Genomic DNA, 16658 nt, shown 5'->3' with positions numbered 1-16658 from the left:
ACGATGTGGTGGGTGGGGGCGACTTGGGCAGCATCGAGGTAGTCCTCGAGTTGCTGCAGCCAGTCCTCCACCGAGGAGGAGCGGCTCTTCCCAGTAAACACTGGGGCACGGAAGGTCTTGAGGAAGGCTTCCGGAAGTGGGCGGGGGTTGCTCATGGCAGGGGCAGGCTCCAGGGACAGAGAGGAGAGTCGGTCGGCAAGAGAGGCGGGATCCAGCTTGAGGATCTAGAAAGAGGACAAACAGGACGAAAACAAGACGAGGATTTCCGATGCTACCATGTAACGTCCACTACTGGGACGTTGGGGCAAGACGGGGAGGGAGGGGGTACAAGACAAGACAGGACGGGGCAGAACAGGGCGGTGCTAGGCTACTCTAGCGGACGGGTGAGCTCGGGGAGCACTTACGTTTATTCACGATAAAACCGAACTCCAGACAAACGGGGGGAACGGGGGCAACCCGCAGGTATACCCTGCGGTGGCCTGCCTGCGGTGCGTGAAAACGCAAAGCGCAGCACAGGTCACGACCCACTGCGCCGCGCAGTACGCGCAGTACGCGCAGCACAGCGTCGGAGATACCATCTCCTACACAATCTCCCACCGCATAGCGACGCTGGCGACGGCAGAGTAGGACAGGCCTGGCCTGAACAAAGCCCCGACGTTGGTGGCGCTTGTCGAAGCGGTGCGGGAGGCGGATGGATGCCCTCCTCCCTCTTGTTCCGGCGGGGTCGGAACCGTGAAAACGCAAAATTCGCCACACCGCGCCGCACTGCGCATTGCTGCGCGCGTCCACCATTGGTTGTTCCCCGATACCGTGACCATGCGGCCATGCGCCGTGCGTGCTGATTGGCCATATTTCAAGCTGCTGCGCATCCTACAGACCGGCCAGGGTCGATGCGAATGCGTCTGTCTCGCATGTCTGCTTGGTGTCTCCTATGTTCGACTTGTCGATTTGAGCCATGTATCCCAAGGCGAATATGGAACCGCGTGAGTGGTTCAATGATACGTGTCGAGCGTTTCCAGGTCGTATCCATTTCCTCGTATGTGATTGCTCAACATACCACTCTCTTTTTCAGCCTTGCGTCGCACTCTCCTCGCAGACGTTCGAGATATTCTCGAGCAGAACCCGAACGAACAGGGATTCAGACCCCTTTTCCAAAGCTTGTTCCAACTTATAAAAGAAGGAAAAGACAATGATATTTTCCATCCGATTTCCTGGAGATTATTCCTCAATGTCGTCAAGACCAGTATTGCGAATCTGTTCGAAGGTTATCGTGCATCACGCACTAATAATCAGCTCAGGGACCTGTAAGCATGCTGCCTCGTCGAACCCAGGTGCTCGGCATCAAGCCGACGACAGGACTTTTGCTGACTGTGTATCTGGTTCATTTGTACGCAAACACAACACCACGTTCGATGGACAAAAGAGCCGTTTCGGATGAAGTCAGACGGCATCTCGCCGACCTGGCTCGCTACTTGGATCAGGTCAAGATCATATGGAACTTGCTTATCGTCCAGGAAGATATGCTACCGTTATACTTCTCCTACAACCGAGTTCATGATTTTTATCGCGGACTCTGCGCTGAGTTTTGCAATCTCCTCCGACGAGTGGAGAGGAGATTGAAACTTGAAAACACTGTCGTACCAGATTACGAAGCCGAGCTCAATCCGATCGTTGAGGTGGAGAAGAAAGTTGATGAAGCAATACTCGCAAGACTCGGTAAAGCACTTGAAGTTGACAACGTCAAAGGAGTAGTTCCGGAACGAGTGATGAACGAAGTCACCAGGCTCATCCGCTTGGTCACTGTCTTGGAGCAATGTTCCAAGGTCCCGCCTCAAGGCCACCATGTGCCTCCCATCGTCAGCATCGCCGTGAAACTCCTGGCCTGGCTTGAACACAACGCATCAAATCGGGCCTATCGCATCGCAATAGCGGAGGAGCCTTGGAGGCTCGACGGATGGGCACTCGACAGTATTTGCCAAGACCATCCATCTCCTGTTGATGGGTCGATCGTCGTCAGATATCAAGGTGTGAAAGCCATTCTCAAGTTTTACGAGATCAAGTCTCCTAAATCGGTATCTGAAGTCACTAAATTCCAGTTGAATGTCAGAAGCATGTCCACCTTCACTCACAAAAACCTCCTCCAATGCCTTGGTGGTTGTGACTCGACACAACCGTGTTGGTTCATGGTCCCAATGTTCAAGACAACGCTTCGCCAGTACATCGTCGATCAAGGAATTGCTCTTTCGCTTGATGCCAAGCTATTACTTGCTATCGGTATCGCTTCTGGAGTTGAAGCTATGCATCAGTTGGATGTTTCCCACCTCTCGCTCAACATCGATACAGTCGTAATGGACGACTATAATCAGCCTCTTGTGTCATTGATCCCCTTCAACCCCTCGACTCAAAATGCCAACCAGTACCAAGCACCGGAGAGGCTCAGAGGAAAAGTCGGTACTTCCAAGCCATCTAATATCTTTTCTCTTTCGGTCATCCTCATCGAAATCTTCTTTGGTGGGGGAAATCCGATTTGGTTCGGAGCCGATCCAAAGGTCCCATTGGATGAAGATGAAATCAAAAGCCGAATTTTGAAAGGCGAATGTCCAACCATCGTATCGGAGGATGGCAAAAAAACGGATTTATTCGAAATCTTTCGAAAATGCCAATGCATGGAACCAAGGTCGCGGATCACCGCATCTGAAGTCGTTACTCGTTTAGATGCGGTCCTTGCAGCGCTCCCCATACCTCCAACACCTCGGATTATCACTGGCGAACGGCAACCATCGACTCAGCCACAGGCCACACAGCGCATGCGGCCCACCAGTACACCGGCATATCCAACACCCGACCCCAGTCTCATGACGATGCTCGAGAGTGCTGACATCGATCAGTATTTGGAAGCTGCCCAGGATATCCTGAAACTTCATGAATATTCAATTCATGAAGAGGTCTGGAAGGTGTCTGCTGATATTTACGAACATCACTCGAACGGGCAAAAGAAGCAGACAACGCGCGAGCTCGTTGAGCTCATGATCCATTACGGCTGGATCCTCTTTCTCGGCCTCGGGCGTCCCAAAGATCAAGAAGCTGCATTCGCCATCTGGGCAAAGGCATGGAATCGAACCAACCCCTCCAAAGGCCCCGGTCCTGGTCCCAGTCGAGACGAGTTGTCAGATTTATTCAAGGTCGCTACGTATTTGAGAATGATCTATTTCTCGACCAAAGGCAAGACACATGATGTGGATTGGCCAACGTATTTCAAGATCGAGTCCCAATTCCATGGCTTCAATGGAGAAGAACACCCGACATACAGTCGTCATCTCAAGTGGTGTGCACTTGGTACTCAGAACGAAGCCCTCTGTACATACATGCTTGCTCGATGTTACTTGGAAGGCATCGGTGTTGAAAGGAATCTTGCCAAGGCGCATGAGCTGTTCCAAGCTACCCTGACTTCCGCCGGATCTCTGTCGAGCTACTGCCTGGGAAATCTTGAATATGAAGGTCATTTTGGAAAACCTAATTTGAAGGCTGCTCTGACGTACTTCAAGATGTTTGACGACCCCACCAACCCAAACTGCGCTTTTATGACAGCAAAATGCTATCAAGAACTTGGGACGGGTCGTCCGGATCTCATCACAATGCTCTACAAGGAAGCGGCTCGTTTGGGACACCCGCAGGCGAAGGAAATGTACCCTGAAAGGCAAAAGCGTCGTGGAAACACCAAAACGCGCTTGATGCACAAGAAATGGCGTTCTGATCTCGAGGAAAGTCTCTAACCCTGAAAATACACTTGATATTCTACGGCCACCATCCAAACGTGTACGTATACGTGGTCTTGCTGGGGTTGTTATCAGGCGAGAGAGTGACCTTACGGGTGGTTCCGGGGAGTTGGCGGATGTTTGCGACACCGGTGTGGGCGACGCCATTAATCGTGGAGTAGACGACGACGGTGGCATTTTGGGGCCAATCGACACCGACGGTAGTGATGTAAAAGTTGTAGTTGGGGATCTGTGCGCCCGTAATCGTGGGACTCATGATGATATGGCGTCTACGCCATGGGTCCAGGTCGGCAATCGCAAACTTTATTGGCGGATCGATACCTCTGGCACCGGCGGTGAGTCCAACGAGGTTCTTTGCGATGGAGAATGTGCTCAGGCTGATTCCAGTGCAATCCACAATGAAGTACTGGTAGACGATGGCGTTACCCGACAAGCCAACAATGTTCTCAATGACGGCCGGAGTCTTGAAGAAGACATAATAGATGGCCACGGCGATCAGAAAGCCAATGGCGGCGTAAATCCAGTCAGAATCGGCCATATGGTTGGTTGGTTCGGTGTTGCTGAGAGTGGACTCATATTATTATTTCGCTGGCTCAGAGGTGCTCGCCATGGGCGATGCGTGACGTCAGCATGCTGCGCACTCAAAAAAACTGCGCATCCGCAGGACCCAAGCCGAGAGCCGCCCGCCTCGCCCGCCTCGTCCGATGCCCGCCAGCACCCCCCATAACAGGCCTCAGCGTCGTTACAGTCGTCATGCGAGCCAACGGAAATATGCGTCGACCCGGCCGCCCCAGAAAAACTGAGACTCTGTCCCCGCTCGCCGGAGAACCCGGGGGAGAGCAAGCCCGCCAGATACAAGCACGATATTCCAAGATCAACCTGACGCTTTTCAATAAGGGCTATTGCTCCATCCGGGAGGCTGCTACTTCAACGATCAAGGAGGACAATTCCCTTCGCATCGTTATCGGATCGCTTAGTATCCGAAGAGGGCCCGTGGTCTTCAAGCAGTTCTTCTTGGAGCCCAAAACCAACGGAGAAGATTGGTTCGCATCGATTAGATGGGAGCTCGATGTGTGGACTCGACTCAAGCACGAGCGAATCCTCCCGCTTCTCGGCTGGGCCATTCACGATGTCGGCTACGCCTTGGTATCGCCGTATTTCCCAAATCGCGATATTCAAACGTACATGGAGGGCCGAACGGTCAGCTTGAATCAGAAGCTAAAGTGGATGTTCGAAATCGCTGAAGGCATGCAGTACATGCATGCCAAGAAATGCGTGTTTGTCGACGTGAAGCCGAGCAACGCCATCCTCAAAGACGATTTATCGGTCATGCTATGCGATTTCGGCGTGTCGATTGCCTTGGATGGACGCGAGAGTGGAACGGTCGTGAAACCACCGTCCAAGGACAAGGATAAGGGACGAGAAGGGTTTTACGGAACGATTCAATATTTCGCACCGGAACGATTCCGCAATATCCAGCCCAACTTTTTCACCGACGTCTATTCCTTCGGAGTGACGTGTTTCGAAATATTGGTCAATTGCCAGAACGTCTGGTCCAGGCCAATCGAGACCATAAAAGACATGGAAAAGGAGGTCTACATCGATAAGAAGGTTCCGAATATCCCTCTTTACATGATTCCACCCGTTTTGAATGATATACTATCGAAATGCGTTAGCTTCGAGTCAAGGGATCGACCGAAGCTCCCTGAAATCATCAAAAAAATGAGTGATTATCATAAGTATCGTATCGCAAGACAAGGTATAATCCACGATGTGTCTGTGGGGTGGATGAATGAAAGTGTCATGAACACCCTCTGCCTTTGCCCTCTACCTTCCTTTACCCTTGCCCTTTCCTTTCTGTTTGCCTGCCTTAGCGCTTTCCCTTCCTTCTGTTTGTTTGTTTCCCGCGCTGTGCTGCCTTGTTGTCTTCCCGCCAGCACGCGCGCTGTCTGTGTTCCGTTCCCGCTTCCTTGCTGTTGGTCATGGGTTACGCCCACGACGCCGCCTCGACGCCGCCTGACGCCTTGGCGCCGCCATGCCGCCGCCACTGACGCCCGCTGACTCACGGATCCCGAGTCACGGCCGCCACCTGCTTCGCTCGCTGCTTCGCCCTCCCCGCCGCTGCTTCGCTCCTGCCCCCTCGCTCTGCAGCGTCGATCCTTGGCGCTCGCATAAATAGCCCTCCGACCAGCCTCTGTCTTTTGCCTTCGTCTTGCCACTTTGTATTTTTAGTATCCTAAGCCTTGGATCTAGAATAAAACTTTGGCTTCACACTTGACACTCTGTGTCCCAGTCCAGTCCCCGCTCCTCTCCCTACGTTCGAGTCTTGCATTAGGACTCTTGCGCACTTCCCTGCTTGCCCCGTTGTCCAGTCTTGACACTTGGCAAGACCTTCAACAACCCCCCACTTGCCCCGTCCTCTTCGCTATATCTTTTACCAATGGCTTCCCCTTCGGGCCTTTCCGAGCCCGAGCTCCAGGCCATCCGTGCGGTCATTATCCAGTCCGCCGAGAACGCCCGTTCTCTCCAGGACTTTTCCAAGTTCCTCCACGATCAGGATGATGCGCTCAACCGCATCACCGATCGTATGGACCAGGTCCTGGCTCGCCGTGAAGAGGATGTCCGCCAAGTTGTCGCCGCCAGTGTCCAGGAGGCCCTCCGCAGCTACCAGGCCCAGCTACCTCCTCCTGCTCCCGCTCCCGCCCCGATCCGTCGTGCAGGTCGCCCCTACTTCGGCGTACCTGACGACGTTGATGATCCTGCCCAAGACCCCGAGGATCACTCTGCTGGTCGCAACTCTGCCACCAGGCAGATAGGTCCTCCCGACCGCTTCTCTGGTAAGGACCCGAGCCGCTGCAATGCCTTCCTTTCGCATTGCAGACTGGCCTTCGTGTCCAACCCTCCCCTCTTCCAGACTGAAAGGGATAAGGTGTTTTACGCCTTATCCTATCTCGATGGTACTGCTGCAGACTACATGCAGCCGTACATCGATCAGTTGGAGAGAGACCCCGAGTGCTCCCCCCCTGCCATCCGTGACTTTGCCGGTTTTTCCGAGTGGCTCCGTGCTGCCTTTGGCCAGGTCCAGCCCACCATCGCCGCTGCTCGCGAGATGGTCAGGCTTTACCAAGTCACCTCCGCCGCCGCCTATGCCGCCGAGTACCGCCGCCAAGCCGTCCACCTCCTCACTTGGTCCCAAGACCCTCTCATGTTCCACTTCGAGAGTGGACTCAAGCCCTCGGTTCAAGACGAACTCTCCCGCCGCTCCTTCGACAACCTCGAAGATCTCATGCAAGCGGCGATCGCCATCGACAACCGCCAGGAGGACCAACGCTCCCGCCGTCCCAACCACCGCTCCGCTCCTGCTCCTGCTCCTGCTCGTCCGGCTCCTCTCCCTTTCCGTCCGGCTCCTCGTCCCTTCGCTCCTGCTCCTCCTCCTCGCCCCGCTCAAGCCTTCAACGTTCCGCAGCCCATGGACCTCAGCCAGGCTTCCGCTCGCAGGCTGACCGCCGAGGACAAGGCCGCCCTCCGTGCTGCCAACCGTTGCTTTTATTGCAAGCAGGAAGGGCACATTGCCCTTCGCTGCCCCAATAAGACCTCCTCCCCCTTGGCTGTCATCGATGCTTCTTTGGCTGCTGTTGAGGTGAATAAACTTGACAACCAGGAAAACTTCTCTGCCTAGAAAAGGTCGGAGGAGCTTTCCTAGGCGTCAATCATGTCATAAATCTTCCTCCTGTAAATGTCTCCACGGTAAATCACTCTTCTGCCTTTTGCCATCTTGCCCCCGTCACCATTGCCACCGCTTCCACCGCTCTTGCTTCTTCGTCTTCGCCTCCCGAGCCTGACATCCAACGTCAGCCCTCCCTCGCTGTGACTCTGCTGTGCGGTCCAGAGTCCATACGGGCAACCGCCATGATCGATACCGGCGCGGTTACTTCGTTTATGGACACTGGATTCGCCGCAACCCACGCTCTCCCCACCTTTGCAACTTCTTTCGTCATCACTCTTGCCGATGGTTCTTCGATGGAGTCTAGTCTTGGAGTTTGTGTTTCTATGATCACAGGCATCAGCCACTATGAACAAATCTCGTTCGCGCTGATTCCCTTGGCTTCATACCCGATCATCTTGGGTATGGATTGGATCAAGAAACACAAACCCTACTTTGACTGGCACCATGACTCTATTTTCTTGCCTTGCACCTCTATCCACAGTTTGGCCTCCCCGTTCTCTCCCGAGCCACAGTCCTCTAGGTCCAGCCCTGCCGAGCCGCCTGCCGAGTCTCCTGCTGAGGTCCCCGCCGAGCCTGCCGTGTCCCTGCCCGCGTCCAAGATTGTTCCTGCCAAGTCCCCAGCCGAGTCCCCAGCCGAGCCCGAGATCCTCCCTGCCTTGCCTCCTGCCGTGCCCAAGCCCAGTCCTGCCTTGCCTCCTGCCGTCCCAAAGACCAAGACCAAGACCCAGTCCCTGCCCAGCGTCAGCCTGATCGGCAGCATCCCCTTCCAGCACGCCGTCCAGAAGGAAGGCCTGGAAGTGTTCCTCTTGGATGCTGCCCGAGTCCTGTCCCTCTGCTCCGTCGACGCTGGAGCCAAGCCCAAGGCCGAGCCCTCTGTCCCCTCCAAGTACTCGTCCTTTGCCAAGGTGTTTTCCAAGTCCGAGGCCGACAAGCTCCCCCAGCACCGCCCTTACGACCACACGATCCCGTTGGTCGAAGGTGCGTCTCCGTCGTTTGGGCCCGTCTACAACCTCTCCAAGCCGGAGATGGACGCCCTCCACACCTACATCCAAGAGAACTTGTCCAAGGGTTTCATCCGCCGTTCCGAGTCCCCTGCCGGTGCCCCAGTCCTGTTCGTCAAGAAGAAGGATGGCTCCCTCCGTCTCTGCGTCGACTACCGGGCCCTGAACAAGATCACCGTGCCGAACCGTTGTCCCTTGCCCCTGATTGCCGAGACGTTCGACAACCTCGGTAAGGCCAAGATCTTCACCAAGCTCGACATGCGAGGCGCATACAACCTCTTGCGCATCGCTGAAGGTGAAGAGTGGAAGACGGCCTTCCGCTGCCGCTACGGCCATTTCGAGTACAACGTCATGCCGTTCGGCTTGACCAACGCTCCTGCCTCGTTCCAAGCCTTCGTCAACGATGTCCTCCGAGAATACCTTGACCAGTTCGTGGTCGTCTACCTGGACGACATCCTCATCTACTCCTCCGATCCTACCGAGCACGACGCTCATGTCAAGAAAGTCCTGACCAAGCTCCAAGACGCCGGACTCTCACTCAAGCTTGAAAAGTGTGAGTTCGACCAGTCCTCCGTCGCCTTCCTCGGGTTCATCATCTCGCCCGATGGAATCTCCATGGATCCCGACAAGGTCAAGGCCATCCAGGAGTGGGAGATCCCCCGATCTGCCCACGACATCCAAGTCTTCCTCGGCCTGGCGAACTTCTACCGTCGGTTCGTCAAGGACTACTCCAAGATCGCCACCCCGCTGACGGACCTCCTGAAGAAGGACATCAAGTTCTCCTGGTCTCCCTCGGCTCAAACGTCATTCCTGAAGCTTAAGGAATGCCTGAGCACCGGTCCTGTCCTCCGCCACTTCGACCCCGAGCGTCAGTGCGTCATCGAAGCCGACGCATCTGACTATGCTCTTGGCGCTGTTCTCAGTCAGCGCGACGACGAAGGCCTCCTGCACCCCGTGGCCTTTCTACTCCCGGAAGCTGCTCGATGCGGAAATGAATTATCAAATCTATGATAAGGAACTTCTCGCCATCGTCGCAGCCTTCAAGCAATGGAGACACTACCTCGAGTTCTCCTCCCAAGCCACCGAGGTCGTCACCGACCACAAGAACCTCGAATACTTCCAGACCTCCCGCAACCTCAGCCGTCGCCAAGTCCGTTGGTCCGAGATCCTTGGCGACTACAACTTCGTCATCAGGTATCGACCCGGAACCCTCAACAATGCCGCCGACGCCCTCTCCCGCAAGGACAAGTTCCCTAAGGAGGGGGGTGACTCCCGTAGCTCCCCGAACACCCAGACCCTGCTGCCACCAAAACTCTTCGTTTCCGCCCTCCGAGCCGTTCCCGTTGCCCCCGAGTCCGAGGATATCGCCGCCCTCATCAAGTCAAGCCTCAAGAAGGACTCTACCTTTGGTCCGATCCTGTCCCAAGTCCTCAAGAACCCTGCCTCCTGTCCCGGCTACTCCGTCGACAACGACCTTCTGCTCTTTGAAGGTCTCGTCTGCGTCCCCGATGTCCCCGAGCTCAAGCGCAAGATCCTCGTCGAGTGCCACGACTCGCCGACCGCCGGCCACTTCGGCGTCGCCAAGACCTTCGAGCTCGTCTCCCGGACCTTCCACTGGCCGACCATGCGTCGCTACATCAAGGAGTATGTCTCCGGATGCGACACCTGCCAGCGGAACAAGCACTCCCGTCACAAGCCCTACGGACTCCTTGCCTCGCTCCCTGTTCCCGATCGCCCTTGGTCTTCTGTCTCCGTCGACTTCATCACCCAGCTTCCCGAGTCCTCTGGACACACAGCCATCTGTGTGTTTGTCGACCGCTTCACCAAGATGGCCCACTTCGTCCCGTCAAGCAACGAGGCCAACGCCGAAGACACTGCTCGGATGTTTGTCGAGCATGTCTTCACCAAGCACGGTCTTCCAGACGATATCGTCTCAGACCGAGGATCTACCTTTGCCTCCAAGTTCTTCCAAGCCGTCCTGACCCGCCTCAAGATCAAGCACAAGATGTCGACTGCCTTCCATCCGCAGACCGACGGCCAGACCGAGCGGGTCAACGCCATCCTCGAGCAGTACCTCCGCTGCTTCATCAACTTCCAGCAAGACGACTGGGCCCAGCTCCTCCCTCACGCCGAGTTCACCTACAACAACACCTCTCAAGCAACCCTCGGCTGCTCCCCCTTCTTCGCCTACACCGGCTACCACCCTCGTTTTTCCGTCGCCCTTCCCCGCACCACCAAGAATGCCTCCGTCGCCGACGATCAAGCCCGGATCATCCATTCCCTCCATGATGAACTCAAGTTTAACATCGCCCTTGCCCAGGACTCCCAAGCCAAGTTCTACGACCCCGGCCACTCCCCTTCCCCTCCGTTCAAGGTTGGAGACCGAGTCTGGCTCTCCGCCAAGAACATCAAGACCCAGCGACCCACGGCCAAGCTCGACCACACCAAGCTTGGGCCGTTCAAGATCGTCGCTCAAGTCGGTTCCCGCGCCTTCAAGTTGGACTTGCCCTCGTCCATGCGCATCCATCCGGTGTTCCACGTCTCCCTTCTCGAACCCGCCGCCGATGACAAGATCCCAGGTCGAATCATCCCGCCCCCTCCACCCATCCAAGTCGACGGCCACGACGAATGGGAAGTCGAACAGATCCTGGACTCCAGGCTGTTCCGAGGTAAGCTCCAGTATCTTGTGCACTGGCGTGGCTACACGGTGATGGATTGCACCTGGGAGCCCGCCAGCAATCTTGCACATTGTCCGGAGCCTGTCACTGCCTACCACTCCTCTCATCCCTCGAAGCCTGGCCCTCTCGGAGCTCGGGCCTTGAGAGGGGGGTAGTGTCATGAACACCCTCTGCCTTTGCCCTCTTACCTTCCTTTACCCTTGCCCTTTCCTTTCTGTTTGCCTGCCTTAGCGCTTTCCCTTCCTTCTGTTTGTTTGTTTCCCGCGCTGTGCTGCCTTGTTGTCTTCCCGCCAGCACGCGCGCTGTCTGTGTTCCGTTCCCGCTTCCTTGCTGTTGGTCATGGGTTACGCCCACGACGCCGCCTCGACGCCGCCTGACGCCTTGGCGCCGCCATGCCGCCGCCACTGACGCCCGCTGACTCACGGATCCCGAGTCACGGCCGCCACCTGCTTCGCTCGCTGCTTCGCCCTCCCCGCCGCTGCTTCGCTCCTGCCCCCTCGCTCTGCAGCGTCGATCCTTGGCGCTCGCATAAATAGCCCTCCGACCAGCCTCTGTCTTTTGCCTTCGTCTTGCCACTTTGTATTTTTAGTATCCTAAGCCTTGGATCTAGAATAAAACTTTGGCTTCACACTTGACACTCTGTGTCCCAGTCCAGTCCCCGCTCCTCTCCCTACGTTCGAGTCTTGCATTAGGACTCTTGCGCACTTCCCTGCTTGCCCCGTTGTCCAGTCTTGACAGAAAGACACGTCTGTCGAGTCTAATAGGCTTCTTGCTTTTCATTATAGATGCCGGTTACCCCGATGAATACGACGCAGCATCCACTGGAGAGTCGTCATCCAAGCGGGCACGGTTAGAGAAGTCGACCGATGTTAGGGATAGCTCCTGCTTGTTCTCCACTTTGACTGCACACTTGGCTATTCTTTTGCCTTTCTGTTTGTTTGTGTGTAGCCTTGCAGTTCCCCTCCGATTTTCCGCCTTTTGCCTGTCTTTTCCGCTCCTTCCGCACTTCCGTTTTCCCGCGCTGCTCCGCTTCCTTTGTCTTCTTCGCACGCGCCGGTTTGTTTGTGCACGCGCCTTGCTGCGATTGGTTGCAATTCGGCTGCCGGTCATGTGTCCCCCCACCGGTGACTCATGACCTGCCTGACCGCCCCGATCTCTTGTTCATCTCGCATGCATTTGCCCCAACCTTATACTTGACCAATCCGCTTCTTGGACGTTGAGTCACATTGCTTCGCCTTTGCACGTTTCTCCTGCCAGGTGCTTCGCTTTTGCTTGCGCCTCTCTCGCTTTGGTTCTCTGCCTGTCTCGGTGGTCCTTCTCGGCCCTCGTTCGTGCATCGCCCCCTTCGCCCTGCTCGATCGCCCACTTTTCCCTCCCTTGGCCGCCCTTCGCTGCCAAGTCCGGACTTGTCTATAAATAGCCTGACCCCCGCGATGTGTAGTCGAACCTTAGCGTTCAAAATAGGACTAAATAAAGTGCCTTCTACTTTATTCTCTGAGTGTTCCTCACGTCTCATTTCGAGACAAGTCTTATCTTGAACGGATCTTTGCTTCCCTCGCTCCCTCTCCGAGTCCACTTCGGACTCTACCCTTGCTTTCCCTGAGCTCACTTCGAGCTCACTTCTTCTTTTGCCGTTGAGTCCCCTTTGGACTCTAACATCATTTTGAACGCTCCCTCTTGGCTTCCCGGCCTTTCTTCTTCTTTCGCCTCTCTTTCCCTCGTCGATCCGATGGCTGAGCCTGCTGCACCCCCGGCAGATCTCAATGCGTACCTGGCGCGCATGGAGGAGCGTATGAACGCCCTCATGACCCAGAACGCTGCTCTCCATCGTCAGATCCAAGATCTGCAAGCTCCCGCCGCCGCTCCCCGCCAGGTCTACCAGGTGAACAAGCCCAAGGAGTTCCTAGGTTCCCGCGACGAGACGACGGCCTTCCTCGCCCAGTGCCACCTCGTCTTCCTCGCCGATCCTGCCTTCTTTGCGCCCGAGCGCCAGAAGGTCCTTTATGCCACCTCCTTCCTCCGCGGCGAAGCTTTCAAATGGTACGAGGCCGCCTTTTATATGGCCAACCGCTTCCCGGCTTCCTTCGCGGATTTTGAAGTTGCCCTCAAGTCGACCTTCGGTGAGGACACGGCCTCCTCGCAAGATAAGGCCTTGAACGACCTCAAACGCTTGGTCCAGCTCAAGTCCTGCCAAGCCTTCGCCACCCGCTTCGTCCAGCTCGCCGCCCGCGTCCAGACTGACGAACCCACCAAGATGCACTTCTTCAAGGAGGGTTTGAAGTCTGAGGTCAAGTTCCACCTCATCGGTCTCCGCCCCGCTCCCGCTTCCTTGCCCGAGTTGATCAAGGCAGCGGTCGAGTACGACGATGCCCTCCATCGTCTCAAGGTCTCCTCCCGTTCCCAACCTCCTCCTCCTTCTTCTCGCTCTGCTCCCCATCACCACCATTCTCCCGCGCATGTTTCTTCTTCCTCCTCTTCTGCACCCACTCCCATGGACCTTGACTCTGTCTCGGTCCGCCCTGCTAAGCTCTCCGACGTCGAGAAAAAGCGACGTCGTGAGCAGGGTCTCTGCTTGTACTGCGGGGAAAAGTCTTGTCCCGGCAGTCGCGATGTTCAGCAGTGCCCGGTTCTGGTCAAACGGAACTCGGGAAATGCTCACAGCCGAGCAGCACCTCGCAAGTAAGCGAGGTGGTCTGTTCGGCGATACGAACATCTTCCCCCTCTGACTCGTCACTATCGGACGATAAGCTTCTTCTTCCGGCCACTCTTATCGTCATGAGTCTTTCTGGCCCGGTCTCCATCTCCCTTTCTGTTTTTATTGATGATGGATGTTCCGCTCTTGCCCTCATTGATCCTGCCTTTGCCGATCTCCATAAACTCTCTCTTATCCCTCTTTCTACTCCTTACTCCGTTTCCCTTGCTGATGGTTCTTCGGCCGGTTTCATTCGTTTCCAAACCGCGCCTTTGACTCTGACCATTGGTTCCCACACCGAGTCGATTTCTTTTCTTGTGACTCGACTCTCCACCACTCCCATCACTCTTGGTCTTCCCTGGATGCGCTTGCATAATCCAGTTGTTAATTGGAAGTCCCTCTCCCTTTCATTCTCCGATCCCTCTTGCCTTGCTGATGGACACATCCTCGCGGATGTCTCTGCTTCTTCCTTGGACACTCCGTCCGCTTCCGGCTCCTCGCCTCCCCCTTCGGGCACTTCGCCTTTGACTCCTCCTCCCTCCGGTCCTTCCCTTACACCGGTTCCCTCCTTTGGCACTTCGCCTTCCCTTTCTTCCCGCCTTGACTCTGCTTCGCTTTCTGAAGAGCCAACGGCTTTATCTTCACCCGACATTGAGCTCGTTAATGCGGCGAGTCTTCTCCGTCTTGCACGGGAAGACAAGCTCGACATTTTCGCTGCCCAAATGGATATCCGTCCTCCTTCGCCGGAGACGTATCCTACGGTGTCGATAAGGTCCGTGCTCACGACGAAGGTGTATGCCGAGTCTGGCACCCCTGTTGACTCTCGAGGCGTCCCACTCAAATACAATGAGTTTGGCGACGTTTTCAGCCTCAAGTCTGACCCTCCTTCTTCCTTGCCTCCTCATCGTCCGTATGACTTGTCCATTGAGTTTGTACGGACCGAGGATGGAAAGGAACCTCGTTTGCCAAAGCCGGGGAAAGTCTATCCTTTGTCCCCGGCCGAGGAATCTGCTCTTTCGGAGTATCTGACCAACGCCCTCGCACGTGGTTGGATCTCCAAATCCTCTTCTCCCGTTGGTGCTCCCTGCTTCTTCGTGAAGAAGCCCAATGGTGGTCTTCGCCTTTGCGTCGACTACCGAGGCCTCAATGCCATCACGAAGAAGAACCGTTACCCACTTCCCCTCTTCCAGGATCTTCTGGATAAACTTTCTTCTGCCCGCGTCTTCTCACACCTCGACCTTCCTGATGCTTACCACTTGGTTCGTGTCAAGAAGGGCGATGAGTGGAAGACTGCTTTTGTTTGCAAATCTGGCTCATTTGAGTACAATGTTATCCCCTTTGGTCTTTCGAATGCCCCCGCTGCTTTTCAGTTTTTTATGAACGACATCTTCTCGGACCTCCTTGGTGTCTGTGTTGTCATTTATCTTGACGACATCCTGATCTTCTCAAAAGATCCCCAGGAGCATGAGGAGCATGTTAAGCTTGTTCTCTCTCGCCTTCGTGAACACTCCCTTAAGGTCAATCCGGCCAAGTGTTCTTTTGACCTTTCTGAAGTTGACTTTCTCGGCATGATCATTTCTGCCGATGGCATCAAAATGGACCCTGCCAAGGTCGAGGCCGTTTCCCTTTGGCCTGTTCCCTCTTCTGCTCGCGATATCCAAGTCTTTATTGGTTTCGCAAACTTTTACCGCCGCTTCGTCAAGGACTTTTCCGCACTTGCTCGTCCTTTGACTTCCCTCACTACCAAATCCTCCACCTTCTCTTGGTCTCCCGAGGCCCAAGAGGCTTTTGATTCTCTTAAACTTTCCTTCACTTCCGCACCTATTCTTCGATACTTTGATTTCTCTAAACCCGCTGTCATCGAGCCCGATGCTTCTGACTTTGCTTTGGGTGCCGTCCTTTCTCAGTTTGACCCTGACGGCGCTCTTCACCCCGTTGCTTTTCACTCTCGGCAATTCCGTCCCGCCGAGGTGAATTATGACACTCACGACAAAGAGCTCCTCGCCATTGTCGATTCCTTTACCGCCTGGCGTCATTACTTGATGGCTGCCGACCCTGATATTCCCACTCTTGTTTTCTCTGATCATCAGAACCTTACCCGGTTCACTGCCGCTTCTCAACTTTCTCGCCGCCAGTTCCGGTGGGCCCAATTCCTTTCTGACTTTGCTTTTCGCATTTACCACCGCCCTGGTCGTCTCAACACCAAAGCCGATGCTCTCAGTCGCCGTTCTGACTTTGAGATAAAGCCTGGTGACTCCCTCCACTCCACCAACTTCCTTCAGCTGTTCGAGTCTATTTCTCTCGACAGCATCACTGTTATCGGCTCGAATCCCGACTTTCTTTCCGAGATTCGAGCTGCCACCCTTTCTTGTTCCCTCCTTTCTGACTTTAACGCCAAACGTCTTGATGGCGATTACTCCTTCCGTGACGGTCTCCTTTACTTTAAAGACCTGATCGTTGTCCCTTCCCCCGAGCTCCAGCTCAAAGTGTTTGAGCAACGTCACTGCTCCGCTGCCGCTGGTCACTTTGGTCTTGCCAAGACCGTTGAGCTCGTCTCCCGGGACTTTCACTGGCCCCGGCTTCGTAAGTCTGTGCGTCGCTTCATTGCTAATTGTGAAGCGTGCCAGCGAGCCAAGCCGTCCCGTCACTCCCCTTATGGTTTACTTCATCCTCTCCCCGTTCCTTCCGAACGTTGGTGGGACCTGTCGATGGACTTCATCACGGATCTCCCACCTTCGAACGGTTTTGACTCGATCTTCGTGGTTAAGGACCGCCTGTCCAAAC

The 16658-nt window shown here is 55.3% G+C and overlaps 3 protein-coding genes across 3 annotated transcripts; 2 read left to right on the top strand and 1 right to left on the bottom strand.

Moving 5' to 3' along the window:
• The first annotated feature begins 834 nt into the window (after positions 1–834).
• On the top strand, positions 835–3804 carry BJ171DRAFT_606765 (uncharacterized protein). Its single transcript, XM_053115223.1, has 3 exons — positions 835–983; positions 1073–1304; positions 1424–3804. The coding sequence occupies exons 1-3, from the start codon at positions 956–958 to the stop codon at positions 3771–3773; spliced, it is 2610 nt and encodes an 869-aa protein (XP_052961632.1). The 5' UTR covers positions 835–955; the 3' UTR covers positions 3774–3804.
• Positions 3796–4314, bottom strand: BJ171DRAFT_482354 (uncharacterized protein; the record flags this gene model as incomplete). The annotated part of the gene is made up of 1 exon (XM_053108952.1): positions 3796–4314. One exon carries the CDS (start codon positions 4312–4314, stop codon positions 3796–3798), a length of 519 nt encoding a protein of 172 aa, XP_052961631.1.
• Positions 4315–4838: 524 nt separating this feature from the next.
• BJ171DRAFT_409801 (kinase-like domain-containing protein) lies at positions 4839–5309 on the top strand (the record flags this gene model as incomplete). Its single annotated transcript, XM_053107280.1, has 1 exon — positions 4839–5309. A coding segment is annotated over one exon (471 nt), but the record flags the coding sequence as incomplete, so codon positions are not given.
• Between the last annotated feature and the right edge of the window lie 11349 nt (positions 5310–16658).

This window comes from Polychytrium aggregatum (genome assembly GCF_025602895.1).
Source record: "Polychytrium aggregatum strain JEL109 chromosome Unknown BJ171scaffold_150, whole genome shotgun sequence".
In the NCBI taxonomy this organism is placed as follows: Eukaryota; Fungi; Chytridiomycota; class Chytridiomycetes; order Polychytriales; genus Polychytrium; species Polychytrium aggregatum.
Note: the sequence above shows the minus strand (reverse complement) of the source record. Positions and strands in the feature narration are given on the sequence as shown.

Excerpts from the sequence above, each read along its gene's own strand:
- BJ171DRAFT_606765 (XM_053115223.1), top strand. The coding sequence starts at position 956 with ATGTATCCCAAGGCGAATATGGAACCGC. Across the intron at positions 984-1,072 it reads CAAGGCGAATATGGAACCGC|CCTTGCGTCGCACTCTCCTC; the intron begins GTGAGTGGTTCA and ends TCTCTTTTTCAG. Across the intron at positions 1,305-1,423 it reads AATAATCAGCTCAGGGACCT|AGCCGTTTCGGATGAAGTCA; the intron begins GTAAGCATGCTG and ends GATGGACAAAAG.